Source organism: Aphelocoma coerulescens, chromosome 7, assembly GCF_041296385.1.
Source record: "Aphelocoma coerulescens isolate FSJ_1873_10779 chromosome 7, UR_Acoe_1.0, whole genome shotgun sequence".
NCBI classification, from domain to species: Eukaryota; Metazoa; Chordata; class Aves; order Passeriformes; family Corvidae; genus Aphelocoma; species Aphelocoma coerulescens.
The window spans coordinates 30,314,398-30,336,887 of NC_091021.1; the positions used below are offsets into that span (position 1 = coordinate 30,314,398).

Consider the following 22,490-nt stretch of genomic DNA (forward strand, 5'->3'; position numbering starts at 1 on the left):
TAGACCAAGATAAACATTAGGAAACATCCACTGTGGCAGAATACTGTGTTAGCACTCCCACAGTCCACATGGTTGAGTAAGTAATGGTTTGGTGGATACAGCACTGGCTCCAAGTCACCACTCAGCTCAGGCTAAGAATTCCAAGTGCTTTAGGCAAATGCCTTCAGCCCCTGCCTGAGGTTGTTCATCTCCAGAGTAGCTATAACACTCTCTTAGCAAAATCTTGTTCAATACTGTAAGAAAGCCTTTCCTGGCCTGTTAGTACAGCGTGAATGAGTACAATCCTGAGAACTTCCCTGTGTTTTCCTCGGACAGCCTCCATGGCAACACCGCTGTCCTGCTGCCCTGACTGGCCAGGGATTGCTGAGACAGACCTGGAAGGTGGCTCATCAGGTGTGACATGGCCTGAGCCAGCAGCACAGACATGGGGGAATAGCTTTTGGAAAAGCAAGAAGTGACCTGCTTCATCTGCAGGAAGGTGTAGGGAGCTACAACGCAGTGCCAGGGACATCCCACAGGCTCAGCCACGGAAACCACCAGCCATTAGGGCCAGGCAGCAAGAACATGAGGAGGGCAAGAGGGTTTCTGCACTGCATGGATGCTCTACAGCATCCCTTGTGCCTTCCCCATCAGTCCTAAAGGCAGCCAAGCCCATCCATGCTGGTGCCAGAAAGCATCCCCCATCCCTGCTAAAAGGCTGATGCCATGGAACACTCCATTAGATGCTGTTTTAAATTATATTTTCCCTTTGGTAGCATCTATCCATCTGTGGTGGGATCCTTATTTGCTCATTTTATTAAGAAATTTCTCTTGTTAATTTTTCTTTTTCCGGGGAGGGGAGGCTGGTGACACTGTGAGCCTGTCACCCCAAAAGTCTCATAGTAAAGTTGACCTAGTCAAAGATGGGTGATAGATATTTTCCTAAAAACTAGAGTTCACCTAATTTCTAATTAATTTTCTTTTTTTTCAGAGAACCGTAATTTTTGGTTTTGAGTGAGGTAGCAAGGAACATGCTGCTGACTCTGCTACCAGCACATGCAAATGTGTCAGTATTTTATTTTAACTCAGTGACCAGAGGTGCCATGAAATGTTTACAAAATGCTGAGCTGCTTGTCTTGGAGTAAACATGCCCTCTGCTGTTTAGGTGAAGCACCGATCCTGTTACAGAGGGCTTGGTTTGCAGCCTGATCTTAAGCTTTGGGGAAAAATAAATATTCTCACTCCTGGTTTTGATATATTCCCTTAAAATGGGATTGAAACATGGCATTGAAAAAATCTGGACATCCCCTAGACCCTTCTGTGCATTGGTGTGTCAGGGCTGGGTGAAATCCCTGCAGGGAAGGGAGGTAGGCATGGGAAGGACACCGCTGCAAAGGAGAAGCAAACCCTGGCCAAGGTGAGAACCCTCCCAGGCAGCCGAGCTGTGCTTGCAGAGCGTTTTGGGACTGGCCATTGGCATGGCAGGATGGCTTCTCCCTCCCCAGCAGATAAAGCCTGTGTGCACAAGTGAAAGATAAGATTACACTAAGAATTAGGGCGGTTGGAGTCGCTCTGCAAGTGGGTTTTGCAGCTGCTGCTGCAGATGCCTTTCTATCTTTATAATATCAGCTTCACAAAGCAGGAAAAATACTGCAAAATACTGAGTTTCTGGAGAAGCACCCATGCTGCTTTTCTAAAGCCTGATGTTAAGTTACACTTAGTTGACCTAGATCTAAGTCACTTAGATCCCTGCAGGTCCCCAAAGGCATTCAAGTATGTGCCTTATGTGCCTTTCTTGGTCTGAGCCCTGAAACAGCACTGGAAGAGGGAGAAGCAAGGTCTGTTTCTGGCTTTTTATTGAATAACCTGACCTGTCCTCCCATTCCTTTATTTTGCCCCCCTCCTTCCAGCTGCCTGGCTTTGCCTGGTCAGTGTTAGACCCCACATCACATGAGCAGAGGCCGTTTCATGTTCTGCCTCTTGTTACCTTGCATAGGATTTCCATTTTTAGATATCATTGTATGGAAAACAAACTCTCCTGGCCACAGAGGGGACTTTACAAATTTTCACCTGCCCTGGGCCATGCAACAGGTATTTCATCCAATAAAAAAAAAAAAAATCTACCTCATCTCAGTTAAAATTATGTTCCAAGGAAAAAGAGCCTGGCTGTGTTTCTTACATGCACTGCAAACTGAGTTTGATCCCCTTAGGGCTTGTGTTTCCATGGTGTAGGCTGACACTGAAGATGGAGTGAGAAGTTCTTGTGCTGGATAGTTCCATCCCCACGAGTTTGTCCTCTCACAGCCAGACTGGCAGCCTCACTGGTGCAGGAGGGGTTTGCTGGGATTTCTGCAGGAAGCCCTTGTCAGCATGAGACCCTGGGCCACCTTCCCCTGCTCATGGCCACCAGGGGTGCTCGGCTGAGGGCTGGGCTGTGAGATCCTCAAACTGCTGCAGACTGAGTGGGCAAGCATATCCATAAGGGGACCCAGCCCTGGCAGCAGCAGGAGGCTGTGTGGAGAAGCAATACATGAGCTCCCATCCTCTGAGGGTGGCGAGGACACGCTCTGGAGCTCCTATTTGGCAAATGAAGAAATTGTCTCCAAAGGTCTTGCACTTAATCTAGGAGGACTCTATGGAGGCTGCCATCTCCTGCCACCCAGCCTTAGCCCAGGAACCTGGTCAGCCTGCAGGGAGAGGCAGCAGAACCCCAGGGCTTGGGAGCAGATGTGTGAACCAGCCAAGCCGGCCCCTGGATGCAGATCTGGCTGTGAACCTTTGCTTTCCCATTTCTGCCTTCTCACCCCATCATCTGATGCCATCCTTCAAAGCAGAAGAAATCCCATTCCCTAATAAGGTGATGCATTAAATCACTTAAAAGTTCTTGTGCAGACAGACTTTCATTTTTGTCTAAGCTTACAGCAGGTTAAAGCTGTGATGTAGCTGCAGGGGTACCATTTGATTAATTAACAGATGAAGTTTTGGGAAAGAAAATGTAAATTTTACCCACAGACTCTTCCAATATTGTGTAGCAGTGATAAGTTTCTTTCTGCTAGTCCCATGGTGAGGCAGTGAAAAAAAAACTGGTAAGGCAATTATTATAAATTATTGTACCTTGGAAGTCACTAGAAATGTAGAATTATTTATTTATAGGGATATCCATTACATTCATCATTGTAGTTGCATCTTCTAATGAATCCTTTAGAGTTATAAAATAAATGTAAAGTGTTAACGGGTGTTTCTTTCTCCTGCTCTCTAATCCTACAGGGATGGAGATCAGTGAATAATAAGGGAATTTAGTGCATGCTGCAGGGAAGGAAGGGTAGAGCTTTGGATAATGGATATTTCAGTTAAGCCAAACACAAAAATGAAGATGTATGTGCAAATGAGCTGATGCCTGAGGTTACTCAGCTAAAAAGTAGATGGTGTCTGTGAGTGAAAGTCACTCACAGACAAGCAATGGTTAACCACAGAACAGCTTTTTCTTCCTTTGCTGTGTTATGTGAGAGATACAACTTAATCACGAAGATCCATCTCTCCTTTTTTCACATGCACAGACAGGAGAGAGGATGTTTTCCATCCAGTACCCCACTGTACCACAATTTCTTCCTGTCTGCAGGGTCCAGGGGGCTGTGTGTGGGTCCTGGACCCTGTGGAGAAGCAGTTGCTGCTCCCTGAGTGCCTGGGCTGGCATGTCCATGTGCTGGTGCCAGTGCCCAGCTGCACCCTTCAGAGGGACTTTGTGCTTTCCAGGTTATGCCTGGTTCATCTGGGCTTTGTGGTGGTGGTGGTGGTAAGGGAAAGCAGACCTGAGGTCTCAGTGCTGGTACCAGAGCTTTCCCTGGAGCTATAAAGAAAGGCTGTGAAACCAAAATGAACCCGAATGTGCCCAAGTGCCTCCTTGAATGCACCCTGAGCCATCGACCTTGGAAAACTATTTATAAAGCCAAAATGTAAATATAAATCTTGAAGACGTATCTACTTTATTTTGAAGGGTTATTGCTTCTGTTTTGTGGCCTGGTTTCTGAGCCTCTGCAAAAACCTCCTATCAGCTTTGGCAGGCCATGAATTAGGTCACTGCTTCATTGGCATCTTCCAAAATAGCTCTGAAATAAATAATAACAAAGATATTTAAGGCAAGATAAACCACATTGGTGTTTATGGTGCTTTAATATGAAATTATTAGATGGAATTTGAATAACAAGGCCTTATGAGATTATTAACACAGTTAATGAGGCTAAAACCTCTATACTATTGTACAACATAATGGAGCTAGGATCAGTTCTGTAAGAACTTAGTGACATTGTCTTTGCTTTTTCCACCTTTGCTTCCAGGATTACATTGGCACGTAGACACTGCAGAGTAACAGTAGCTTTTCAAGTCTTTGCTAACTTGATCACTTACCTAGTTAGATAAAATAACTACTGGTTATCCAAACCTAGTTTCAAGCTGGAAAGTTTCCAGCAGTCCAATGAAAGAGTGAATTTTTACTCATGTTAATAGACCAAGAATTGTTGCAGGACTGATCCTCAACAGTGGGCAAAATTAAGTATTTATGGTTTAGTACTTTACCTTTTTACTCCTGAAGCTGAGCACAAGTTAAAAGATGTTTTCTCAGACCTGGTTAGTGGCCAGCATGCTGGTGACATGCCCCAGGTGCGTGGTGACTGCAGGTGCTGTGTGACACAGGTCTGGAGCTGAGCACAGAGGGTGCACAAACCACCTCTAGGAAGAAGCATTAATGGCTTCATCATTACCACCCAGACAAAAAAGAAACATATCCACCCTCCTCAGCCTTGGTGTTGTGCCTGTTACCTTTATCAGGGTTCAAGAAGCCGTAGCTTTCATTTACTTTCCTAGGTGTGTTGTCACCAGAGCTTGCTGCACCTGTTGGTTGTTAGAAGGTGCTTGTTGCCACTGCAGCACCTCTGCAGTTCTGGTCAGAGTCACCACGGTGCCTTGTGAAAACAGATGTCTCTTTGTCACTGTCTAGGAAATAAATGCCTCTATCTCTTTGTATTTTTCAGATAATCAACCCCAATTTCATCCAAGAAGGTAAGTTAAGGACAGCTGTGCTGCAGTTGTGATATACTCTGGTGCCACAGCATGCTCTGCACCTACCAGCATTTGCAGCAAAGGCAGCTCTCTGCTGCTCAGTCCCAGGGAAAGCAGGCTTCCTGCTGGCTGCTTGGCTCAGGCATCCCGGGGCCCCAGGCCAGGCTGAATCCCCTGAACCTGCCCTCTCAAAATCTCATCCACCTGCCAGAGCACAGGGCTGGGGGATGGAAGCTCCCCTCTACCTCCTTCTCTGAGCTGTACACAGCTGGCTTTTACTGGAGGACAGTTTGAATAACACAATCCCAGGACTCCCAGCTCTTTGGGACCCAGATCCCATAGTTCATCCTATAACATATCCTGTAGCCTTGTATGACTCTAGACATCCTCACCCGGAGATTAAAAGAGGTGTTGTGTGCATGTTCCCATGTTTTTTTACAGTGGCTCCAGAGTTTCTTGTGCCATTAGTGGACATCACCTGCCTGCTTGGGGACACAGTGATGCTGCAGTGCAAAGTCTGTGGGCGACCCAAACCAACTATAACCTGGAAAGGACCAGACCAAAACATTCTTGACAATGACAACAGCACGGCCACTTACACGGTGTCATCCTGGTAAGGTCCTGCCTGTGGGTCCAATGTAGCTGGTCCTGATGGTTGTGTTACCCTCAAATATGGCACCAGCCTGGCTAAAAGACTCATTAGGATGCAGTTAATTAAGCCTGGCATGGCATGTCAGCACATCAGTGGGGCAAACATTGGCTGGAAAGGGTCAGATTTTGGGGCTGGGGTAGCTGTATTTGTTTCCCAAGCTAGTGTAGGGTATATCCAGAAAGTACTGCTAGCAGACATGAGCTTGCTCCCGTTGACTTCCTGAGCCAGCTGCAAGCCAGAAGCCAGAATGTTTACAACCTCTTTGTTTGGCTAGTGTTGCCTCTGCTTGAGTTTGATGCCATGATCTCCTATGGGACTCAAGCAGAGCAAGCCCTCACCAGCTTGCAATACCCACATCACTGGGCATTTTCTCATCTTACTGGCAGAGGTGGGGTTGCAGTTTTCCTGAGCCTTCCCTCAGCTGTTCCTAAAAAAGCCCACATGTGCTCCTGGGAAGGCTACATCTGGCTGTGCTTGGACAGAAAGATGCTTGTCATTATGCTCCTGGCTTGGCTAGCAGAAAGGAAAACTATCTTTACAACAAGCACTGAGAAGATTCAGAAAGATCTGGAGTTGAATTCAGGTCAGGTAACAGCCTTCTGCTGGATGCTCATCTGCAGCTTATATAAGCAATTTGGGCCAAACTGCAGTGGAAATCTCCAGGAGGCAATCTTTCATTTGAACTTTCAGCACTTCTGGCTCAGGCTGAAATGAATCCAGGGAGTACAAAGTCACTGAAAGTGAAAAAAAGAACACTAAGAGGGAAGGGATTTTACATGTTCAATAAAAAAACCCCTTACATCTGATCAAGAGCTTCCTTCAGACACCACTGGCGTGTGCAGCTGCCCCATAGCATCCAAAATTGTCTTCAGCTATTGCTCACTATATCTCCTACTGCCTTATCTTCAGCCTCTGGCTGGGCTTGGGATGGGGGGATATTTCCATCAGGGTTCTGGTTTTCATCACGGTCCTCTGCCTGTTGGCTCCCTGTGCACTATCAGTACTTGTATTGTCTTGTTACTCAAATACTCTTCCCAGTGAAGACACTGCCTGCCAAGCAGAGGCCCAGCGGATCAGTGGCTCTTACAAATCTTGCTGGCATGAGTGTCTGGATTTCAGGGAGAGGGAATGTTTCTCTCCTGTTTTAAACCAGCACAGTCAGACCAGCAAAAGCTGCAGTGTCCAGACAGTTATCCCAGCAACCACGTCTTTCTGCAGTTCCCGACAGATTAAGCATTCAAGAACTAGCCTACTTTTGCCATCAAGGGAACTTATTGTTGGCTCTAAGCTGTGTCTCCAGTACAGCTAAAACAGTTACACAAGCAAAATCCTTTAATTCAGGCCAGCTCCCTCACACTGCATATTGGAGACTGAAGTGTGCAAACAGCAGTGACTATGAACAGACCTGCTATAAATTCATGAGACTCCACAGAGCTGTTCATTTTCTCAGATTGGCCCAAAGACTGAGTGTGTCTCACAAACCCAGTGCTGTGCTCTTTATCCCTGGATGTTACAAGATGTCCAGCCTTCCAGCTGGGGCCCTGGTAGCAGTGTCAGATCAATGGCACATGCTCCAGGGGTCTGAAGCTCCCTGGAAATGTCCCCCTGTGCTGTGTGACTGCTTCCTGCATCTGTGGGAAGCCCAGTTTGTCTGGTTTGTGTTGGACTTCACTGCAGAGGCACAGCAGCTCACCATCTCCCACGATAGGAAAGATCTGCATGGGTAAATCTTTCCCGATATATCTAGTCTAAGCATCCAGCTCTGGACAGGCACAGGCAATGTTCAGCTCCTGGACTGCTTGCTGCTTGAGTGGTCCTTCACATCTCCTCCTAGGCCACAACAGACATGAGGATTTGCCTGGCAGGCAATTTGGACCAAAGGTTTGCTCCAAGGATTCATTAAAAGCGAAACTGTGACATACAAAGGAGTTGTACTTGGGCACCAGATTTCTGGAGGGATGTTCCTTCAAATGAGTTAGCAGGATTTGTGTGCATGTGTGTTTGCAATGGGGCAGGACAGGAACTATATAAAAACCGTTAGCAAGTGAAGCAGTGCTTCTAACTGGGGCTTCCTGCATCCACAGTGACTCGGGAGAGCTCACCTTGAAGATCTGCAACCTGATGCCTCAGGACAGCGGCATCTACACCTGTGTGGCAACCAACGAACACGGAACCGCATCAACCTCTGCAACTATCAAAGTCCAAGGTAGCACATCAACTTTAACACACAGGATTTTTCCTGTGTGTGGTTCCTTGGTGGGGGCTGGGAGCATGCAGGAACAGCCTGTGCAGAGGCAGCCAGATGTGGAGCTGTGCCAGGTGAATCGAGATGTTAAAGTTGTACAACCATTCCTCAGCCACAGCTCCCACTGATGGCTGAAGGCTTTGCATACTCCTTGTGCTTGATTAAGTTGTCTGACCATAAACATCACATTTGGGAAATGAAAATGCACTGGCACTGGTTCAGCTCCTGCATCCTGCTTGTAGTGCTGCTTCCCAGGAGCTCAGTGAGGTCGGCCAGGGGAAGCTCAGCTCCCTTGGGCAGCTGAGTCCCTGGGGGAATGATGCCCCAGCTGACTGCAGGAAGCTCTGGGCTTTAGAATCTGCCTGGAGTAGGAGGAACTGGGATCCAGTGACACAGATTTTCTGCCTCCCCTTCTCTTTAAAGGGACAGAGGAGGTGAGAGTAAGATTTGGCCTGGGCAAAACTTCTTTGGGGATTCAACTTGGAGGCATGTCTCCAAGCCTGAATTCTCAGCACTGTAATTAGTGACCCATCTAATTGTAATGAATATGGAGTAACAAGTTGATGCTCATTGCCTCCAGCTCTGAGAAAGGATCTGTTAGCATGAGAGGTGAGAGGTGCCAGCTATGTTGAAGGGGATGGTCCAGAGATTAATGTCTAACTGGAGAGTTACAGATGCAGCAATGTCACAAGCATTTAAAAGTTGATTTGTTTGGTCTCATAAACCACCCTAGAGACCCAATTTCCCCAATTTATCCAAGCAAGTCAGTGGCTGCACTAACTACTCCTGTGCTGAAGGGAGCCCTAAGCAAAGCACTGAAGGATTTACTGGTCATTTGTCAATCTGCTCCCAAGCACACAAAGTGCCCTACACACAGAAGAACTCTGAATGCCTTGCTTGTGTAATTTTTGGGCATTCAGTGGTAACTGACTCCTCACCTGCTGCTTAGTGAAGCCCCTCTACAAGGTGCAGCTGCCCCATAGTGACCTGATGTACCTGATACACCTGATCTTCAGAAAAAGCACTAGTACTTATTGCTGTGATGCTGGACTTGGTCTTGTTTCCTCTTCCCAAGGTGTGCCAGCTGCCCCAAACCGCCCCATAGCTCAGGAGAGAAGCTGCACCTCTGTGATCTTACGCTGGCTCCCCCCATCCAGTACAGGCAATTGCACTATTTCAGGCTACACTGTGGAGTACAGAGAAGAAGGTAAGTGGTGTGAGCTGTGCTTGCTGGCTGTGAGAGTGAGAACAAGGTAAGTTTCCTTTATGACACAACAGGTCCCAAAAGCATTCCTATCACCACTGGCGTGCCACTAATTGTAGCTTACAGATCACAAAGTCTAAGGCAGAAAGAAGCCCTTCTATCATCCAATCCAGCCTCTCATATATTACAGACCTTTCTGTTTCCTCTAGTCACTTACAACAAGTAAAGTGTGCTAAGCTAAAACATATCCATCACCAAGGTATCCTTTAATCATTTGCATTCTACCACCATCCTTTCTGGTGGGTGCTTCCCAGAAATGCAAAACCAAATCAGTCTCATTATTTTTTTGATCTGGATAAAGTTGCAGATCCCTCCATGCTTTTCAAGCTCAGCTCTGAAATCCATTTGTTCTTAAATCCAACCATCCTTTCTTTTCCCATGAAAAATTAACTAGATATTAAATGCACTGTTTTCCCAATATGCACAGGCATGTGCTCTTGAAAAGGGCATTTGAAATGATTCACATCCCTTTTTGCATTCTTTCTGCAAAGGTGTGAGGGTCCCTGGGCAGTAAACCTTGCCTTAGGTATATGGGCTCTGTTTTTTCCCTTCATCCTTCAAAAAATCCTACCCCATTTTATTAAGTGTGCAAACCTAACCATTCCATCATATTATTGCCTTCTCCTAGTGAATATTCTCCCTTGGCCCTCATTGTGCCATCAGTGTGACTGGCATTTTTGTAAAAGAATAAAAGTTCCTTTATTAACAACAACCCCCAAAACAAACAGCAAAAAAACCCAGCAGTGTTTTCAGTATTCCTCCCACTTCAAAGGTAAAACTGACTCTTGTAAAACCAACCATGACCTTGTGAGACCTGGCAATCAGAATTTGTCCACAGGACACACAAAATAAATGGGTCGTGGTAAATAACATAAAGGTAAAAGGCCCTGAACTTACTAAAATAAGATAAAATTTTATTTTTTCTTGAAGAAATCACCATCTGTGACAGGGCTCTGTGTCCAGGGGTCCTTTTCTGTTCTCTGACCCTGTACAGATGAGTAAGTATTGCTCCTTTGGTTGCCACAGGTTAGGCAGTGGCTGGGTTTGTTTCTGATAGGAGCAGAAACACATGACAGAGTCAGACATTTCTTTGCTGCAATTCTGCTCATCTGCAAGCTGCCTGTGCTAAGCCTCAGAAAGCTGGTTCTCCTCCTGCAGCTTTCACTGTAGCCACCACATCTTCATCTGCAAAAGCATTTGGATTGCACTGACACCCTGTCTCAGCTTCATCTCCCTTGCCCATGGTTTTGGGGGGTTTTGCAGTATTTTTGCTACTATTTCTCTCATAGCAGAGCTGTCATCAAATCGTCCCTCCACTTCTGTCTTATCACACTGCCCTGAGACATCACTTGTAGCACACAGCCACAGCTACAGTGCTAGAGAGGTCAGCTTGTCCCCAGATTGAGCTTTTTCTATCATTATCAGTCAACTGAGGGGCATTTCCTTCATGTCTCATTGAGCCAGATGGGAAGGTGGCTGCAACACATAATAGCTTCCTGTGATCCATTTCTGGTTTAACAGTCTGCTGTAACATTGCCTCTTAAAAACCCTGTGGATTTTACCCTCCCAGGGTACCACCTAAGTTGGGCAGAGGAGGCCTCAGCCCTGAGCTCGCACAGTGAGTGTTTCCCTCAGCTCCCCCTCTCTCCCTCTGTCCAACAGGCTCGCAGGTCTGGCAGCAGTCGGTGGCCTCGACTTTGGACACGTACCTCGTCATTGAGGACCTGTCCCCAGGCTGCCAGTACCAGTTCCGAGTGAGTGCCAGCAATCCCTGGGGGATCAGCTTGCCCAGCGACCCATCCGAATTCGTGAGGCTCCCGGAGTACGGTGAGTGGGCGCTGCAGGGAGGGACTGATACACACAGGAGTCCACCTGTGCTCTGTATGGTGTGTTTTGATGGGTCCTCATAAAAACAGGGATCCTGGACCAATGAGGAATACAAGAAAAGGCCTGGGAGATAAAGGATTTTCATGTCTTCACCTCCATCCAGGCTCAGAGCCTCCCTCTGCCTCAGAGGTTATTGCAGATTCTGAACAGGTGCCTGCTCTCTATCCCAAGACTATTTCTTGTCTTTATCTCTGCCCAACAGGGTCCATATCCTGGCTGGTGTTCATTCTGCCTTTCCAGCAATGCCAGCAGCACCAGCAGCTTCTGCTGGGCAGCCCAGCTGGGGGCTGCAATTCCACTTGCAAAATGTCTCTCCTTGAGCAATGCAGCTGGAATGGGAATGCTGTGATGGAGGCAACTCCCAAGCGCTCGGTGCTGCAGGAATTTGGGGTGCAGCTCGCTCTCAATGGCGCTGTGAGCAGAGCCCACTTTTCCCCATGTTTTAGCAGCCCTGGTGTGTTACGAGGTCTGTGACTGGCTTGGATAGCCTATGCTGGATGGAGAAAGAGCTCACACAATATAGCTCTATCCCCTGTCTCTGTGGCCCTTTTCAGCCCAAAATTGCAAGGACAGATTTAAGTCCCCCTTATCCATACCTTCCTCTGAGGAGCTCTGGCATTTAGTGGTCCAATGCACTGGAGCTGTGCCTGCGCAGTATGAAACTGGACTCCTAGTGATAATGTTCCCTGTCTTAATAAGATAGTCTCACATAATTTTAAAATATGCTGTTTATAGTCCACAGCAAACTGTCTTTAACTTTGTACCTTCTTCTCTAACTTTGTTCTCTCAAAGACTCTGCTGCTGATGGTGCCACTATTTCATGGAAGGAAAACTTTGACCTTGCCTATGCAGAGCTACATGAGATTGGGAGGTAATATTAACCCTGCAGTCAGTGCAATAAAACACCTAAACAATGGCTTGAAGCTTTTTCCTTGGTGGGGAGTTTAGTTTACTTTTCTAGCTTGAAAACTGCTGCTCCTTTCAAAGAGCGTTGCTTTTTAATCACTATCAGATAGTGATTAAAATACTGACTAAATTCTGTTTTTCAAGATAAGTTCTGATTTGAGAATTGCAGCTTGGCAAACTGGTGAGCAGTTAGGCAGCCAAATCTCTGGCAGTTGGTATCTTCTCTGTCATCTCTGATTTGAGGTCCTGTTTTGAAGTCATGACAATTTACTGGTTCTGGATAAGCTTGATCTCAAAGACTGAGTCTGCCAAAACACTTGGGCATGTGACTGACTTATCTTTGCTGATTGGGAGGGTGAGTTGAACAGAGCCTAAACAGGAGTTGCTCATGTTGTCAGCCCTTGGTGCTCTCCACAGATAACAGATAAGGGGCATGCAAATAATTCAGGTTAATGCAATTATTTCTTCAGCTCAGATGTCAGAGACAATTCTGGGGCTGAAAGGACAGGAATCCCTCTGGTTCTGTAGAAAACAGGGATGTATTACTAAGAGCTCAGCACACAGTTTCACTGGGTAGGTTTTACTTTCAGGAATGGTACTATGGTCTGTAAGAGTTTCCTAAATGCTTTCCTGACAGCTTTTTTCTTAATTTCTTACTGTGTGTCTGAAAAAGTGAGACAAAATGTTAGGTTAGTGATTATTTAACAAGGCTTTTCTTTTAGTTGTTTGAGAAAGTTTGGTCTCTTTAATAAAGCAGCTGGAGAAGGGAGACCCACAGCTAAAATAAAAGGAGACAGAACCTGTAAAAGTGGCAGCAAATTGAACCCAGGGGAGGTTGTTAGAGGATATCAGTATGGCTGCACAAAGCAAAGTGACACCATTTGCTCTCAGTGTTTCCTAATCCCCAAAGAATCTCTACACCCAGGGTAAGAGATGGAGGGCCTTTGTTGGAAAAGGTTATGAACAACTTGTTAAATCTGATGCCTTGTGAAATATTAATGTGATTAATCAAAAATCACTCTGTTATTGCACTAAAAACTAGGCATGATTTATTCATGAGGCCACTTCATTATTCTGTTTTCTTTATAATTTCAGGGGTCGATTCTCCATAGTAAAGAAATGTGTCCACAAAGCCACTCGGAAAGATGTTGCTGTAAAATTCATTAGTAAAAAATTGAAAAAGAAAGAGCAGGCAGCACATGAAGCAGCTTTGTTACAACACTTACAGCATCCTCAGTACATCACTATCCATGATACCTACGAGTCTCCCACTTCTTACATCTTAGTTTTGGAACTGTAAGTACACGGAGCTTGGATTCAAGTGTCTGGGCAGGAATCACAGCCCTATTAAAGCCAAGCATAAAGATCAGCCTGAGTTCAGCAGGGCAAAGATTTTATTGATTGTGATGTCAAATGAAATAGCCATTTTCTGCAGTTTCCACTGCCTTTTCTTTACAGTAAGCAAGATTCAGAGGGACAAAAAAACCTGCTTTCTACTTGGGTGAAGCTTGGGTAATTTGTCCCATTGAAAAGTATCAGACTTACCTGGGTAGTTTTGTCCACTTTTTACATTTGAGTAAAAGTGCTTCAGCTGGATCAAAGCCTACATTATTCTAATGCTTTTTGGTGAAAAGACCCGTGTAGGAACCATGCTTGCCCCATAAGGAGAAACAGCAACCAAAACCCAAGATGCTTTGTTACAGTATAGCCAACAAAGTATATTTGGGCTGTTTGATTGATTGTTTGTACAGATAAATAAACTAGGTGGAAAACTTTTATTGGGTTAGTTTTCCCACAGAAAACATTACCAGCTGAAAATGTCAGTGATTTTTTTTTCTGCATTATGTAACCATCTCTATGAATAAATAGATGAATCCAAATAATTAAGAAGCTCTGTTTCCAAAGGGATTGTCTCTGTCTATTGAATCCATCCTTAAGCAAATGAGTTTACTTTAAGACTGTTGCTAAATTTGTCAAGGACTGGAGATAACAATTGAGGATTAATCATTCTACCACTTCCATGGCCTGCGGTATCTTGAGATATCATTAAACACTCATCAGATCTTGCCTTTTATTTTCCTCCCTTTTTTAGGTCACAAAGTTTCCACTGCAATTTTGTTTTCAAATATTAACTGTACCTAGAGATGCCATGTGATGTTTCACTCACAGGGTTTGGTCTGTTTGTAGGATGGATGACGGCCGTCTCTTAGATTATCTGATGAACCACGATGAACTTATGGAGGAAAAGGTGGCGTTCTATATACGAGACACAATGGAAGCCTTGCAGTACCTCCACAACTGCAGAGTGGCTCATTTAGACATAAAGGTAAGAACAGAGAAGAATGATGCTGTTATTCTGCACCCTGGAACAGAGAGTTCCCAGCCGTGCAGGCAGGGAGGAGGTGCAGCCTGTACCCCAAGGAGATGATCATTAATGGACAAGCTGCTGATCAGAGAAAGGAGTTACTGACCTGCAGAGCCAGGTCTTTGCCTTCAGACAAGAAATGCACCTTTTCCCTTGAGTCTCTGGTTTGTTCCCAAGGGCTTTCTGGATTTAATGAAGGAGAACGAGGATGTCTGAGAGACAAGAGTGAGATGTCACTAGGGACTGAAGGGAAACTATGCATAATTCTATGGAGTATGGTTTGGGCTCACACTGCACCAACTCACCACCAAGCTTCCTGAGCAGAGCTGGCTGATGCCCAGGCAGTTCAGGGCAGACCAGAAGGAGCCTGTTCCCCCCTCATATCCACAGCAGTGCCCTGGGGAGCCCAAAGCAAGGGGAGAGAGGGTGCCAGGGAGCAGGAGGTAGGTAAGGCTGGCAGGGGCAAAGGAAAAGGAAAGCAGCACACTGCATTGTGCTGCAGAGCCTGAGAAGGGAACTGGGTGGGAAATACACCCAGGGAGGGGTTCAGAGGAAGAACAAAGAACAGGTTGCACTGTGGAGAAGAAATCTGGGTATTCTCTAACGTCACACTCAGAGTAGTACAGCTCGTACCTGCTTTTGTGAGCGCACATGGCAGGAGGCACTGTACTGTCCTGGATTTGGCATTGTACTCCTGTCCTCCCCAGCATCCCAGTTATCTTGGATGATAGAGAATTAGCCATTAGCCATTGAAGTTGTGATAAAGTGTTTCAAGTTTTGTGATCTGCAACATTGATTCTGGTTGCCAGGGATATCAGATAATCTATAACACTTTGCAGATTTAAATGACAATGAAAAATGGAGAATGAGGGATGAATTTAACTTTCTTATATAGTGGACAGTCCAGCTTCAAGGAGATCTATTCTCATCTGTCCAAGCCCCAGGCATGTCAGATGAAGTGATACTTTCATTTTTCTGCTGCCTCTACCCCTACAAAAAAAATTCCATTTGCACAGGACCTTATGTGAGAATTAGACACAAAAGGCTAAATCATCCTGGTTTCTTTCTATGAGATTGTTTGTATTTTTTGCTCTATTGCTATGACCTGTCAAAAAGTAGGTATTACTTGGAGGTAAGAAGCTGCAATGAATTCTCTGTTTGATCCTAAGATACTTCCCAGAAACAAGGTGGGAAGCTAATTTTCTGTGACCTACTTGCAGTTCTCCTGAATGAAGGATGCCAAATAAAGCACCTTCAGTTGCTAAGTGGGTAGCAGGAGATGCACTGGCAGTGACAGCAGACCTATCCATGGACTGTGTTGTCCCAGGATCCTGCTCAAGGATGTGCTGATTCTTTCAATAGAGACTGCACAAGAGAAGAGCAAGTGGAGAGACTGGAACAGCAGTGTAGTGAAATTTGCTTTTCATATGTGTATATATATAGCCATGAGGCAGCAGTAAAATATGCATGAGAATAAGGGAGAGAAAAAAAGATCTAGAAGGGTGCAAGAAGTAAATTCAGAAATTATCTCAGAACCAACAAAGGAAGGATAATCCATGTTAAGTCCCCAGAACAGAGTATATAGGCAATTCTCAGTATCTTTCACTGAGAGAGAGACCTTAAATACCAAGAGCTGCTAAAACAGAGAGAAAACCAACGGGGATGAAATGTACTTGCATGCTGGCTTGGAAAGCATGACTGTGTCCTGCTGTGTACAGGGGCACACTGGCAGCTCCATGTCAGCCCACAGCAACAGTAATGGCACACACCAGTCCCTCCCAGGGTAGCGGGTGAAAAATTGAACATTTACTTCATGAAAAACATTTCTGCTGCAAGTTACACACTCTTACTTGCCAGCTGTCATTTGAACAAATGGAATCTAAATAAACTGATAAGATATATATATATATATAAGTCTTATTAAAGTTTAAAAATCCATCAGTGCTCTTAATCTGGAGAGATTAGTTTGGGGAAAATAAACTGTAAGTATTTGGGACAAAGTGCAAAGTCCCAGTGTTTTACCCTAGTGCAAAAGAGGATCTTGTCATTGCAACTGCAGCATTGATCTTAATTTAGAGCAAACAGCAGCTGAGCTGGTTCCTTATCATTCAATCTCCTGATCTCTACCTTGCACATCTGATTAAGTGCAAGTTTTGACTGGCTATTAAACCTACATGAAACCTTCACATTCTATTTGCCAAAATATAGTATGATTAAGTTTATATCATTCTTTTTTCAACAGCCAGAAAATCTGCTCATTGATTTAAGAATCCCGGTGCCTCGCATCAAGATCATTGATTTGGAAGATGCAGTTCAGATCACAGGTCATTACCATGTCCACCACCTCCTTGGAAACCCGGAGTTCGCAGCCCCTGAAGTTATCCAAGGCCTTCCTGTCTCCCTGAGCACGGATATCTGGAGCATTGGGGTCCTCACCTACGTCATGTTAAGTGGTGTCTCTCCATTCCTGGATGAAAGCAAAGAGGAGACTTGTATCAACGTGTGCAGAGTGGATTTCAGCTTCCCGCACGAGTACTTCTCCGATGTGAGTCACGCTGCCAGGGATTTCATCAACGTTATCCTCCAGGAAGACTCCAGGAGAAGGCCAACGGCTGCCACTTGTTTACAGCATCCGTGGCTGCAGCCGCACAATGGCAGCTATTCCAAGATCCCACTGGATACCTCCCGCTTGGCTTCCTTCATCGAGCGCCGCAGGCACCAGTACGACGTGCACCCGATCCCCAGCGTCAAGAGCTTCCTGTTGAGCAGGATGAACCCAGGCACGTAGTGCCTCCATCCATGGCATCCTACGCTGCTGGGCCTGAGCCGGGTGCCGGGAGCGCTGCTGGGAGCACGCGGATCCGTCTGTACATATCCCGTGTTTGGCGTTTGCATTCCACAGCTGCATGGTGGGAATCGCTGCGGACGTGGCAATGGGACCAAGGCAAAGGGGGTGACAGCAGCAGGGACACGCTCCCTCGCTTGGGGCACGTGGTATTGTAACATCCACCACCAAAAAAGGACTGCGGGACGCAAACACCGACTGGGAACGAGAGCCAAAACTGCAGTTGCCTTAATCTTTGTGAGGCAGCCTTACAAGAAATCCTCTTGATCTTGCTGAACTGAATTCAAAATGTACAAAAGATTAGGAGTAGGATAGTGGGGGGGAGTGACACCAGGCTGACCTTAGCACGTACTACAGAACTGGACCGGTCAGTTTTTGCTGAAATCATTGCAAGCCTGCTCCAGGTTATCAGTCAGATTTCTCAAGCCCCATATGCCGAGTCTGCCATGATTTCAGTGGGGACTTTGCCTGCATAGGACAAGCAAGATCAGGCTCCAGTCACTGCTGGATCAGCTCCCATGGTGGCGTGGCTTAGGTATACTCCTGTTGCGTGGTAGTGCTCAGACCAAAATCCTCCATTAAGCCCCTCCTTGGGCTTTCTGCTGTGTTCAGTCAACATGCAGCACCTTTCAGAGCTATGATTAAGGCAATTAATTCATTGGAGCATACAGCTGGTTCTGACTAAGCACAATGGGACTATGGTGGGTTTTTTAAAAGCATTTTATACACATTGTACAGAAATCTTTTGCAAAACCTGTGCATTGAGAAAAGGCAGAGTTCAATTTTTGCAGTATCTGTAAACTAGATGATGATGGTGATGAAGACAATTTTTTCTATCACAGGTTTTCAGTATACATATATTGTATCATAGATATAAATATATATAAATATAAAAGATCCTGTTCCATTTCTAGCTTCAGAATTGCTTGGCCCAAAGTCCATCTAAGCCTTTCAGAGTGCAGTAGGAGTGGTGAGTTCATTCTTGTGCTTACAGCTTGAAAATCGTTTTCAGTGTTTAAAGTATGTCATTTGTTTCATTTCCAAACTTGTAAATATCTCTCAGCCACCATTAGCACCTCATAAACAAAGCATTAATGAGGATATTTTTATGTCCAAAGCCTAATTTGTAATAAAAAAATAATATTCACAATTAAAACATTTCTCTCTTGCAAGCCAAGTTGCAACATCATCATATTGATGTTACAGTGACGGGGCCAGCCTTAGGTATAACCAACACAGGGAGTCTGCAGTGACAAATCAGAAGTTTGTAGGTTGGCAAAATCATCCTTTCCAGAAATGCGACTGGAAGGGGAAACCAGCTGGGGCTTCCCCATCCCACTGCCACACCACAAAGCTCTACAGCCTTCAGGGGTTACAATCAAAGAGGTTTTTTTCCCCCTGGCATGCAGGGACTTTGTTTCGGTGCTGAGTACCATTTGTGTGCCTGTAATGGGAAATGGCAGTTGTTACCAAAGGTTTTCCTAAGGAAAAAGGCTTGATCTGACCACGTGTGCTCATATAGACTCTCTTGTAAGGGCGAGAGTCAAATCTCATTTACCACCCAAGTAACTGCACTATGAGCGTACAGGAGCAAGAGCTATCTCTGCCAGTGGGTGGTGGAGATACCGGCTCTGATAGCCCTTTTTTGATTCACCTCCAAGCTCAGTTTCACAGCAGGGAGGACACCTGGCCCTTCCCTTTTTGCTTGCTCTCCCACTACACCAGAGTGGTCAGTATTTTGTTAGTGGAGAAGAGACAAGGCACAGCAAAAACCCTCAGCGCTCAGCATTGAGCGTGTGCAACAAAGAACAGCCCTGGAGATGGGGAAGCCACAGGCAGAAGGGTGAGCCCAGGTGCCTCAGCAGAATCAGAAGTGAGAGATTTAACACAGGCAGGGAGTTGTGGAAAGGTTTGAAAGAGACGAGCGTTCACAGAAGGTTAAGCTTTTTGAATCATCTAGAACCTATCTCAGTTCCTCTCTAGAGCAGCAGCTGATTTTCTAAGCAATCCAGCAGCACCTCTTAGATAAAGACCAGACTCCCATCCTGAGCAACAGTGCCAAGTATGCAATTTCTTCGCAACTGAATACAGACAGCAGTCAAGGGGGGTCTTTAATTACCACCAGCCTCAGGTACTTTCTCACTACAGGACTGTCTGTAATTCTTCTTATTTGTCAAAGCTGGCTCTTTGTGCTGTGATTGTGCTGCCCTTAAAAAATGTTTGTGGAAGTGTGGTCTGTAAAACCCACAGCTTTTATTAGGCCCATGGGTGCAGTTTAAGCCACAGGGTTTCCGCTTGGCGTTAATACAAACAAATTCTCATGTATCACGTGTAATTTGGAGTTATTTAGCATTTTGTTTTCCTACCTCCTGCATTCATATGTCAAACTACAACAGCAGACACTTCAGATGCACAGGGGGGAAAAGCTAGATTCTTTAAGGTAATATTTAAGCCTCTAATTTCTATCAAATAATAGAAAAGAAAACCCAAAAGGCTCAAAGAAGGAGGGTATATAATTAGGTATTGGTGCTCAGATTCAAAAAAGACTCCTTGTTGAGAGAGCTGGAAGTGCTGAACTCTGAAGAATTTGAATGTTCTGGGGTTACTTTCTTTTGTGGTTTTGCTTTTTCCATATTCACGTTAGAGAACGCCTCTTCCCAGGCACTGCTCTTCTTAGAGCACGTTCAGTAATACTTGAACCAGTTAAAACTTCCATATAACATTTGTGATTATCAGCCGTCCTTGCTTTTTATCTCAAATATTTCCTTTGCCTGAATAATGCCAAGTTGACATGAAATGCTGCCATATGATAAATACAGAGGAAGTATACTGACTTTGCTCTTTCAAAGTCTTTTTAAACCAACCTGTGGTGCCTCTGCAGATAAAACAGGTCCTGTAACTCTGTTGAAAACTGTAACTCCATTGTAAAGAGATTACAGAAGCTCAGTAAGTAGGCCTGGAGTGCACCTGCTGGGTGAGAAGCAACACAGCCAACCCCCTGTGTAGCATTCTCCAACCACTGGATTTTTTGGTGCATGAAATATTGTCTGTAACAAACATGGTTTCTCAAAAAGCTCCCCAGAGAACATCTGACCCCGAGGGGAAGATTTCCACCTGCAGCTGCACCACTCAGGGTGTTCCCAAGACAGCCAAGTGAAGGCATGGTGGTAGCCACACCCTTCAGCTTCTCCAGCAGCTTCCAACCATCCAGAATGACCAACAGGAATACAGACAACAGTGCAGCACAAGCTCTTTGTGGAATGCCACTGTGCACACAGCCACCACCTTCAGACACCCCCACAGTGTTCTTAGCCTGCTCTGACATCAAAGGGTGGCTCACAGTGTCCCCAGGTGCTGGGTGACAAGAAGGCAGCAGCAAAGGTGCTGGTGACACAGAGCCCAGAGGACGTGGTGGCATGGCGGGCTCCTTATTTACGATGGCTTCATTTAATGAATGTGCAATGAGAAATTAATTTGCCTCTCTCTCCACTCCACTTGGAGCAGCCAGGCCAGGGCAGGAATTCTGCTGGCCAGTGTAACACTGTCAGCCCCCATCAGATGTCCGGGCACTTGCTGCCCCGTGGGAGGCCCCGCCTCCCACCCAACCTACAGCCAGAGTTGTAGATATTAGCATTTAAAAGCAATCTAGGCTTTAAAATTTATAAAATGTCTCTCTCTTCTCAGTGATGCCAACAAGTTTCTCTTAGTCTTACTGCCCTTTAATTTTAAAAGACTATGGACTGGAATTTTTTCAGTAACATGTATCTTTTTACTTCTAAGTTAATGCTGAGACAAAGTCTGTGCCCTGAACTGACCCCGAGGCTGTGGCTTCAGTGGAGTTCATTAGCATTTCTGACAATGCTGTTAGGCCTGTGCTACAAATATTGTACATAAAGGCTGAATACAGAACCACACGTTATGATCTGACTGTATATAACCCTATTTTAATGCCCTTGCAATGAGGGGACTGTGTCAATTAACCAAGGATAACATAAACTTCAGAGACAGGTGTAAAGGCTTCTCTGTGCACATAAAGCTCTAACAGAAAATTTACATGCACAGGGGCTCACCATCTTTTTTTTTGTTTCTGTTCCTTTCACAGCAGAGGTGGATTTTCCTCTAACACAGGGCTTGGGTTTATTTTTGAGCTCATTCACTCATGTCCCATCAGAAAATGGTGCTTTCCCAAGGAAACAAAATAAAATCCCATTTTACTAGGCTGGCTGCACACTGCCATCAAGTGATGTACTCTCGTTCTGGGATCTGTATGGTGCTGAGTGTTTCCATAGCGTCAGGATGCTGAATGTTTGCTGTAACTGTAGTCTTTTCTTATGGAGCTAGTGAAAAACCAACATCTTCTCTACTCAAGCCATATTTCACCTTCATGTCCTACTTCTGATGCTGGTGCTTTTACTTCTCTTTCTACCAAACTGTTCAACACTGCTCTGCCACTGAGGTCAATTTGCTGATAACTTTTGGAAAGAAAATGCAATAGCAAGTGCAAAAAAACAAAATTAAATCTCAGACTTATTCACCGAGATAAGAGCAAACAGTTGGAACATATTGATGCTTTTCAATTTTAGCAACAATCCACTGAAGGAGGAAAAAAGAAACAGTATTGCTAACAGCTCAGCATTTTCAAGGTGCAAAGTAATTCCACAGCCTTAATTATTTCAGTGTATTGCTGGTCTGCCTTAAATGTATCTTCAGTTTTATTGCGGATTTCATTTTGTATGCACACAATGTTGGTTTGTAAAGGCAGGTTTGTAAATATTTCCTTTGTAAGTCTAATCACTCATGTGTACTGTTGTGAGGTGACTACTTGCTGTCCCATGTTGTTGTTACTATACTGCAGTATATATGATCATCTACAGATGTAGCTTCGACCTGTACATCTCCTGTCCTTGCATTCCCATAAATAGAGTATACTAACAACTCCGTTTCTGGGCTTTTTTTGATTAAATAAAATTATTCAGAGAAGACCGGGTCAGTCTTATTTCACACGTGTAGTATCTTTCTGAGTGAGGTCGGGCTGCCTGAGGGGTTTATTCAGCTCGTCTTATCCGCAGGAATCTCTCAGGGAACCAGGATTGTCACCCTGGCTGCATCCACCGAGCGGCCTTTTGGGAATCACCCCGGGAGCCGACGCGGCGAGAAACCCTCGGGTCGCATCAAACCCTCCGTGCACCGGCGGTTTCTGCTTCCCGGGGGAATGGGCTGGCGGCAGAACTGGGACTCGGGGAGCAGTGCCGGGATGGCGCAGCCGGGGCTGCCGCCGCGGGCAGGGGATGC

At 45.4% G+C, this 22,490-nt stretch overlaps 1 protein-coding gene across 15 annotated transcripts in view; it reads left to right on the plus strand.

Annotated features, from left to right (window-relative positions):
- The window catches only part of KALRN (kalirin RhoGEF kinase), a 503,525-nt gene extending 481,362 nt beyond the window's left edge, over positions 1-22,163 (plus strand). For 14 of the 15 annotated variants that reach the window (XM_069021109.1, XM_069021107.1, XM_069021110.1 and 11 more), the window contains 9 exons: positions 5,007-5,034; positions 5,476-5,647; positions 7,771-7,892; positions 9,007-9,138; positions 10,858-11,022; positions 11,875-11,953; positions 13,084-13,284; positions 14,176-14,314; positions 16,596-22,163. In XM_069021109.1, coding sequence (XP_068877210.1) covers positions 5,007-5,034; positions 5,476-5,647; positions 7,771-7,892; positions 9,007-9,138; positions 10,858-11,022; positions 11,875-11,953; positions 13,084-13,284; positions 14,176-14,314; positions 16,596-17,141 — 1,584 coding nt within the window. In that variant the 3' untranslated portion in view covers positions 17,142-22,163. Of the gene's footprint in view, positions 1-5,006; positions 5,035-5,475; positions 5,648-7,770; positions 7,893-9,006; positions 9,139-10,857; positions 11,023-11,874; positions 11,954-13,083; positions 13,285-14,175; positions 14,315-16,595 lie in introns of those variants that run through there. The other variant, XM_069021118.1, reaches the window with a different exon arrangement.
- Positions 22,164-22,490: the final 327 nt, after the last annotated feature.